The sequence below is a fragment of the Geospiza fortis genome, unplaced genomic scaffold (assembly GCF_000277835.1).
Source record: "Geospiza fortis unplaced genomic scaffold, GeoFor_1.0 scaffold145, whole genome shotgun sequence".
Lineage (NCBI taxonomy): Eukaryota > Metazoa > Chordata > Aves > Passeriformes > Thraupidae > Geospiza > Geospiza fortis.
In genome coordinates this window covers 4,120,215-4,128,851 of record NW_005054362.1, presented here as the reverse complement: position 1 = coordinate 4,128,851, position 8,637 = coordinate 4,120,215, and the positions used below count along the sequence as shown (strand labels likewise).

Sequence of the window (8,637 nt, the reverse complement as noted above, 5' to 3'; positions counted from 1 at the left end):
CGGGTAAGGATCGGCTGGGGGTATCCGAATCACATGGAAAAAAAGCATGTTTGTTATGATTTCTTCATTCCCAGCTAACTCTGTTTTGTTTTTATCTCTCTACCCAAGGCTGGCTGGTGAGTTTAGCAGTGAAAAGGGTCACACGTTTGTTGATCAACTTCATAAAGTGAGTATTAACTATAATATTCATTCCAGTGCAATTAAAACATGGACTCCTTAATTTTAGCCACAGTGCTCCCACTGACACACAGGAATTCAATACATTTAGTATTTCAATATATAAATCTTTAAGACTCCCTTGATTGCTGTCTAAGAGGCAAATTTCTTTAACCAAGAAGGAAGCTGGTAGATCAAATTATTAGTTATGGGCAGACAGATTCATCTCTAGGTTTGTTTTAAGTCAGATCCACATTATGAACACGAGTTTTGTTGTAACAGAGCTCCAGGTTTGAAACTGGGACACAAACAACCACAAGGGCACAGCAGTGACCCAGGTCCTGCCTGGGCAACCTGTGAGTTTGGCTGATCAGCTCTGCTGAGCACAGGAATGCAAAAGGCTGTGGCTGGGAGTGACAGCAGTTGTGATTTCTGTCCAGGTGCAGTGCATGCTGCAGGATGTGGGCTCCAACATTGCCACACCACTCTCCTCAGCCAGGGAGGCTCACCGCAGTAAGTCCTGCCTTTCCTGGGCTGGCACAGCCTGGTGTGGGTGCTGGGATGCTGAGTGTTTGGTTTCTTAGGACTTGCTGATCCAAGAAAGCAAAATGAGAGCTCAGCTTGCTGTCTGAATCACTTTTTTTCAGCCAGTTCTTCTCTCTGTAGAGCGAACGTCGTTCAGCGAGAAGCCCGTCCTGGAGCTGGAGCAGTGGATTGACAGCTACTCAGAGCAGCTGCCTCCCCTCAGAGCCTTCATCCTGCCCGTAGGTGCTGCCTGTGCCCCTCACCTCCTTGGGGTAGCCCTGCTGCCCTGCTTACCATGGGAAGACAGCCTGGGAGGCTGCTGTTCCCATGGGCAAACACCAAGAGAAAAGCAGAGACAAGGAGCTGGGAGTTACATCTGCCCACCCTGCTGCACTGGGCTGCCCCTGCCTTGCCTGGCATGGCACAGGGCTCAGTTCCATGTGTGTGGGAGGGCAGGGGGGGCTGTCCCTGCTGGTGCAGACCCTGAGTGGTGTTTCCTTGCTGTTCCAGTCTGGGGGCAGGAGCAGTGCTGCTCTCCATTTCTCCCGAGCCGTGTGCCGCAGGGCCGAGAGGTGGTGAGTGCTGTGCTGGGGTCAGCCTGAGGAAAGGGCATGGGGACACCCCAGTGACAGCAAACCAGGGCTGGGCTGGGCTGGGCCTGGGGCTCAGGCCAGGCTTTTGTGTGTTTAGCCCAATTCCAGGAGTGCAGGAGGCACAAAGCTGGGCTCTGTTCTTCCTTCCCCAACCTAAACCTTTTGGGATTCTGCAGCCCTGTCCAGCCTGACCTTGGATGCTTCCAGGGATGGGACAGCCAGAGCTTCCCTGGCCAGAGCCTCAGCACCCTCACAGGGAAGAATTTGTCCCGGTATCCCATCTAACCCTGCCTCTGGCAGTGGGAAGCCATTCCCTCTGTCCTGTCACTCCAGGCCCTTGTAAATAGTCTCTGTTCAGTGATTCCCATGGATGAGTATCCTGGGAGGAGCAGAGCAGGGGCTTCCAGGACAAACACAAACATTTCTGGCATCACTTACCCCTCCCAGATCCCCCTGGGAAGCAAAGATCCTTCACTTCTGCAGGAGTCAAAGTGGGAACCCCATGGGGAGGTTTGGGGTGGGAAGAGGCTCCAGCCTTTGTGCACTCAGAGCTGGAAAATCAAACACCAGCATTTCCCTTTGCTTTTTCCAGCGTGGTCCCTTTAGTCCAAGCAGGGGAAGCAGATCCAAATGTGGCCAAGTATTTAAACAGGTAAAAAAAAAAATCCCAAACCATTCCACTGTCCTACTGAAGCATTCCCTTAGTTCTGGGAATAAAACTGGGGGGTTTTGCTTCTCAACAATCTTCTCTTCTGGAGTAAGATCTCTGGTTTTCCTGCTTTTCCCCTGTTTTCCAGGCTCAGTGATTATCTCTTTGTCCTGGCACGTTATGCTGCAATGAAGGAAGGGAAAGAAGAGAAAATCTACATAAAACCTGACCCCTAGCTGGGAGCTGGAATGTTTTGTCCTTGATCATGGAAAACTAAATCCAGTTGACTGCTTTTGTCCATCAAGGAAGGGAGAGAGGACAAGCCTGGACTGGAAATGGGAGCTGCCAAGGATTTCCATGTGAAATAACCAGGACCTTGTTGATAAATCCTGAGAGGAACAGAATCACAGAATATCCTGAGTTGGAAGGGACCCAAACACACCTGCCCTATTCCCCGGGCCTGGCCCACACATCCCATGTGGGGATGGCTCTGGAGTCACTGCTTCTCCCAGCTGGGAGTAGAGGCAGGAGAATTCCATAACATTTTGGAGATGCCTTCATTTCCCTGGGCAGCAGCAGGTGCTGTGGGAAGGCTCTGACAGGACTCTGAGGGATGATGAAGGGAAAACAATCAGGAAAACAATCAGCTCCTCCTTTGAAGTCACAGTGCTCGTATGGAGCAGCAGCTGGACGCCTTTGGGAATTGTGTCCACAGCTCTGAAATAATAAATGTGAATTTCCTTGTACCAAAGGGCCACAAACTGTCACGTTTTAACAGCGAGCCCTGTGAGCTTTGCTGCTCCAAGTCCCTTCCAATCCATCAGCTCTGGCTGGAGCTGAGCTGTACAGATTTACAGGAATGCACCAAGAATTCCTTGGCTCTGGCTGCCTCTCGTTGTGCATGTGAGGAATGTCTCTGAACTGACAATCCAGGGCATCCTCTGCCAGGAACAGGATGGAGGGGGTGAAGCAGGAAAGACCAAATCCCAGGATCTGTGTGCTGGGGGTGTCTCCATGTGGAGCTGTCCCTTGGAATGGTGGGACCAGCTGCAGGAACAGCTGGGGGAGCAGAGCCCAGGGTTTGGGAGCACTGAAGGTGCAGGAAAAGGGGTTGGGGTGAGGAGCAGGGCCCTGCTGGAGCTGGGTGAGAGGGGCAGCACCCCAAGGGTTCCTCCCAGGGGGTCTGTGCTGAGCCTGGAATGTTTCTGCACTGAGCCCTCAGCAGAGCTCACAGCCACATCACACACACAATTCCAGCTTTGCACTCATGTCCAAGCTGCTTCCAGCTTGGAAATACAACTGGGAAGAACCCATGTGAAGCCTGCTGGTGTCATTTTACCCCCTGGGAAAGCTGTGGGCTGCAAGGTGGTGATGCCCATCCAGGGCTTGTCCTGCCTTTAGTGGGGCAGCTTTTAAATCCATCCTGCCCCTTTTCCCATTCAATTATTTGAGTAGAACCAACCTTCAACTTGTTCTCCAAGGAATCTCTGGCTCTGTGTCCCTTTTCAGGCAGTGAGGAATGCCCAGGAATGAGTGAGGAGTGCCCAGCACTAACAGATCCCCCGTCTCATCACTCACCTGGGTTTGAGGCAGATATTTCATGGCTCTTGTTAATGCACATTTTTCATGGAGTAATTTTCCAAGCCTCAGCCTGGAACACATCCCAGTGACAAATGCTCTGGATTTGGATGGTCCCATCAGCTGCAGCATCACCTCAGCCATTCCCTCTGCCTGCTCCAGCCAGTTTTACGAGAGCTCAGGCTCTGGGACTGAACCTCAGGAATCAAGAGGCTTTTCAAGTTTAATTTAATAAAATCCTTTGCAATATAAATTCTTCATGAATGCTCCATAAATCAGCTTGGGGAGGGATTTATAGTATTTCCTTTTTTTTTTCCAGCTGGGGGGAAGAAATCTCACTACTGTTTTGGGACCAAAGCTGGCATTGTTTGGATTGCAAGGAGAAATAAATCAAGCTACTACACTTAACATGATAAAAAGATTAAATTTACTGGGGTGCACCCAGCTGCCCCCTCCCTCTCCACCCACAGCAGTTGTTTCTGGAGGGCTGAGGCAGAGGGAGGTGCTGGGGTGACCCTCCATGTGTCACTAAGCAGGGCTTGGCTTTAGGAGGGAGTTGAGGCAAGGCTGCAGCTCAGCAGGGCTGGGACGTTCTGCCCTGAGAGTTGTCCCCAAGGTCACAGGACAGCCATGGGCTCTTGAGCTGGGGAAAAGGAGGCTCAGGTGTGACCCTGTGGCTCTGCACAACTCCTGGCAGGAGGGGACGGCCTGGGGTGTCAGGCTCTGCTCCCAGGGAACAGGGACAGGAGAGAGGGAACTGCACCAAACTGTGCCAGGGGAGGCTCAGGTTGGACACCAGGAGGAATTTCCTCATGGAAAGGGTGCTCAGGGACTGGAAGGGGCTGCCCAGGGAGGTTTGGAGTCCCCATCCCTGGAGGTGTCCAAGGAATTCCTGGAGGTGGAACTCAGTGCTCTGGGCTGGTGACAAAGTGGGGATCAGTCACAGGTTGGACTCAGTGATCTGGGAGGGCTTTTCCAACCTGAATGATGCTGGAATTCTGTGATTCCTCAGGCTCTGGTGCACCCTCCTCACCAGGCTAGAGCAGAGGCACAGAGCAGCTGAGCTACCCCTGCTTCTAACCCCACAAGGTCAGCCAGGAAGCAGCAGCAGAGTGACCAAAACAAAACCCAGCCTCTAAATCCAAATAAACCTCCCTTGCTCTGGCCTGGCAGTTGTTTTTCCAAGCTCTTTGTCTCTTCCCAGCCCTCCAGCATAGGGATTCCAGTGCCTGCACCTCATTAATATCACGGGGGAAGGCAGATGCTTTGTCCAGGCTGCCCAGCTCCAGCGCCCAGCAACATTCCTGCCTCGCAGGGTGCCTGATCTGGGATTGCTCTGGAGCTGCCAGCACAGCCATATGTTGCTAAGGGTCGTTTATTCTTGTTTGTAAAAAGTATGGCTGCTCCCAGCTTCCACACTGTCAAAACGAGAAGAACTGGCCCCAAAATCTCTTGCTGCATGATTGGATCAGACGCCCGTACATCTGTTAACGCTGTAGGAGCTGTAAAATGGAATAAGTTGGGCTATAACTCAAGCACCTCGATTACCACCACGATGTGGGAGCAGCAGAACGGCTGCTGCTCCGCCAGCAACGACACAAACATCCATTGTGCCAAGTCAGATGTAAATTTACACGAGGCAGCATTTCCTGGGCCAGGGCTCACAAAGGAGGAGAGGGATGAGAGCCCCCACCTTGACAGTGTGTGCTGGAGCCCCAGCCCGGTGAGTTTTGGGGTGCACAGCCCTGGCAGTGGGGGAACAACAGCTCCACTGGAGCTGCAGGAGCTGAAAGGACCACAGGGTAAGTCCTGTGGGCTCACAGCTCCTGAAATCCCCTTTTAGCCTGGAAATGGGTAAGGAAAAACCCTCCCCACCCCAGAGCAGCCCAGGGCAGGAACCATCAGCTCTGTGAGCCTGTCTGTGGAGGAAGGGGCTGCCTGGGACCCTCAGCTCCCCCTGTGCTGCAGCCTGGCCCAAAGTGCCCACCCCAGTGCCCACCTCACCCCAGTGTCCCATCCCTGCCTTGGCAGGGCAGGCACAGAGAGGCAGAGCAACACAGGGAGGGCTCAAACCACCCCAGGGAAACTGGAGAGGGTCAGGATTGAAGAATTTGACCTCAGAAACAGCCACAAAAGCAGCTTGTGAGCACCAGTTCAGTGCCACTTACCCAGGTGGTGACAGTGCCATGTGGTGTGACCAGTCCAGCACCTGCTGCAGGAGCTGCTGCACCTCTTGGTAAATGGGAGCAAACACAAAAATGAGCTGCAGAGACATCAGGGATGTGGAGACCAGAGCACAGCACAGCTTCTTCTCCATCCTATCCTAGAATCTAGCACGGGGCACAGGTGCAGAACAGAGGGATCTAACAGAGGGAACACCAGCCTGGGTGTGAGCCAGGGGTTTGGGACAGCCTGTGGGAGCAGGAGAGGGGCAGCAGGAACTGCTGTTTGCTCCTGAACACCCCGTGCCTGCAGCAGGCTGGGACACCCAGCTCTGCTCTGTGCCAGCACTGAGCGAGCACCAGGCTCCAGGGATCTCTCCCAACCTCCAGGGATCCCCCCCAACCTCCAGGGATCCCTCCCAGCTCCTCACCCCACAGTTCCCAGTTTTATGGGGTAGCCACAGTCACTCTCCCCTCGGTGGCCCCGAGCGATGCGTGCCCAGGTCCCGGCTGATGCCAGGGAAGCAGGGGCTGTGCAGGCCTGGCTGCTGCCAGCTCTGCCTTGGCAGCAGCTGCTCTGGGCTTGCTTTTTGCTGTTCCTGACAGTGCCAGATGCCTCTGTGTCAAAACAATGGCACTTGCACACTGACTGGGAGCCTCTCCCTCGCTCCCATCGTGCTCCCGCTCCCAGCAGAGCCAGAGAGGGCTGGGAATGGCCAGGGGGGCAGGAGGGCTCCAGGCAGGGATGGAAGGGCACTGAAGGGCTCCAAACCCAAAGTCAGAGGGAAGTTGAAGCAGCAGGCACAGCTCTCACTCCTCCAAGGAGCTTCCAGCATCAGGCTCAGGTGGAAACACACCATATTATGATATTGTTACTAACATCAAAGCCATGTCAGCTCCAGTGACTGCTCCTCAGGGCTCCCCCACTCCTGCACTGGGATCCCAGGCTGCTCCAAACTCTGTCCAGCCTGACTTTGGACACTTCCAGGGATGCAGGGGCAGCCACAGCTTCTCTGGGCACCCTGTGCCAGGACCTCCTCATGCCTGGAATAAAGGCAGGTGCCCTCTAAGAGGTGCCAGGGCCCCAGTGCCCTGCTCTGCTCTACCAGGAATATCCCACCAGCACATTCCCTGCCCTAGAAAAGGACCAGGAGACACCCAACCACCTGAACTCATCCCAGCTTTATTTTCTCTGCAGGTCAGACACACAGGGATGGAACCAAGGTCTCCCACAACAGCAACTCTTGGATAGAAAAGATCCTTGTGAATCTCCTGTGGCAAAACCATCCTTGGGCAGAATCCACACAGCAGGCAGAGACTGACACAGCCTCCCTGGGACACAGGAATCAGCCCCTCCACAGGAATCCTTGCCTGCATCCACTAGGAATTCCCCAAACATTTATCACATTTTCCACACCAGCTCCAGCACGGGAGCAGTGTCTGTAGTGCAACATCTCCAGGTTTGGAGGGACCAAGCTAAGTCTGCAGTAAGATTTTTTTTTCTAGGAATTGTACTCCTGAGGAACAAAAGGGAAAAGGGGAGCAAGGATTTGATCTCAGTGTTCAACAACTCATTTCACTGAATGCTCATTGTGCTCTAGTCAGACACACTGCACTTCCTAGGAGGAAAAAGGAGATTTTGGGTGATATTTAAACTCTGAGAAGTCCAAGGCAGTGCCTAAACCTCCCAACTACACAGTCACCAACTGGTTAATGCCAAAATCTTCTATGTATAAAAAAAAAAAAAAAAAAGAAATTTACTATCATCTTTAATTTCTGTGACTCACAGCCCAGTGTCCTGAACCCTCTGGATGCAGACATTCCTGTCCGCACCAACACTTCCCATCACTCCTGTTTAATCTCACTGATTTGACAGAGAAGAAGGATCCTGACATTGCTTTCCAGATGCATTTCCAGGCATTGGCTCTAAAAAAAGGGTTATTTCTCTGAAATCCATCTGAAGCACGACAGGAGGAGGATGAAGCCAAGGCCATCTCGCTGCTCGGTGCCGAGGGTTTTCCGACCCCTTGGAAATCTTGTGAAATCTTGTAGGTAAGGGATTTCTTCCAGAGCCCAGGCTGTGGAGATCTGTGCTCTGCTGAGCTCACCTGGGCACAGGAATCCCATGGGATGGACCAGGCAGGGCAGCAGGAGAGGGGGGATATGGCCAGGGAGGGGAATGAGGATCCCCAGTGCCACAGGGAGGGAAGGAGGGAGAGAAAACCCTGGACAGAAGCCAGCAGCCTGTGTTTTATGTTTTACCAGTGAGCTGAAGTGGAGAAGGTGACTGGCTTTTAAGCCTGTCCCCAAAAAGGCAATGCCATGGCTCTGCTCTGTGCCAGAATCCCAGCAGGGCCAGGACAGCCCAGGAGCAGCCCAGTCTCTGCTGTCTCCAGCCTGGGCCAGGGCAGGGCTCACAGCAGCTCAAGGGACCAAAGATGGGAAGCTGCAGAGACACTTTATGGGTGTCTCAGAAACGGCAGGAAGGATCCACACCTTCCCAAGTCACCCCCTGCAAAAGCTGCCTGCTCCAGGCAAACACCAACTGACAGAAATAAGGCCAGAAAGAGACAAAGTGACCGAAATAAAAGAGTTTGGCAACAAAGAAAATGTGGCCATTACAAAGAGAGTCTGTCCTGGGTCCAAACAACTCCCTAAGAAAGGGCCTGCAAGGAAAGGGAAACTTCCATCCCAGAGGGATTCTGCCAGTGGAGGTTTCCAGAGGATTTGACACATTCCCCTGGCTCCAGAGAGGAACCTGCCCCACCTGAGCACTGTGCTGGGGAGCCAGAGTGTGTGCCAGCTCCTGTCCTCTGGAAACCAAATGAAACCTTTCCTGCTCCTGAGAAATCGAGACGTGACTCTTTCTGTCCCAAGGCTGGGTCTGGCAGGAGCCTGGCAGAGGCACAGCTGGCTGAGCCCACTCCTGCTGCTCCAGCCCTTAACCTCCGGCATTCCAAAGCCTTCCTGAGAG

At 53.3% G+C, this 8,637-nt stretch overlaps 1 protein-coding gene across 1 annotated transcript; it reads left to right on the top strand.

Moving 5' to 3' along the window:
• Positions 1 to 113: 113 nt before the first annotated feature.
• MMAB (metabolism of cobalamin associated B) lies at positions 114 to 3,750 on the top strand. The gene is made up of 6 exons (XM_005424110.3): positions 114 to 166; positions 597 to 669; positions 823 to 920; positions 1,192 to 1,256; positions 1,867 to 1,926; positions 2,072 to 3,750. Exons 2-6 carry the CDS (start codon positions 606 to 608, stop codon positions 2,157 to 2,159), a joined length of 375 nt encoding a protein of 124 aa, XP_005424167.2. The 5' UTR covers positions 114 to 166; positions 597 to 605; the 3' UTR covers positions 2,160 to 3,750.
• Positions 3,751 to 8,637: the final 4,887 nt, after the last annotated feature.

Bases quoted from the DNA above. Each gene is read 5' to 3' on its own strand.
- MMAB (XM_005424110.3), top strand. From the start codon at position 606: ATGCTGCAGGATGTGGGCTCCAACATTGCCACACCACTCTCCTCAGCC. The intron at 670-822 runs GTAAGTCCTGCC...TTCTCTCTGTAG, and splicing joins AGCCAGGGAGGCTCACCGCA to AGCGAACGTCGTTCAGCGAG. The intron at 921-1,191 runs GTAGGTGCTGCC...TTGCTGTTCCAG, and splicing joins TCAGAGCCTTCATCCTGCCC to TCTGGGGGCAGGAGCAGTGC.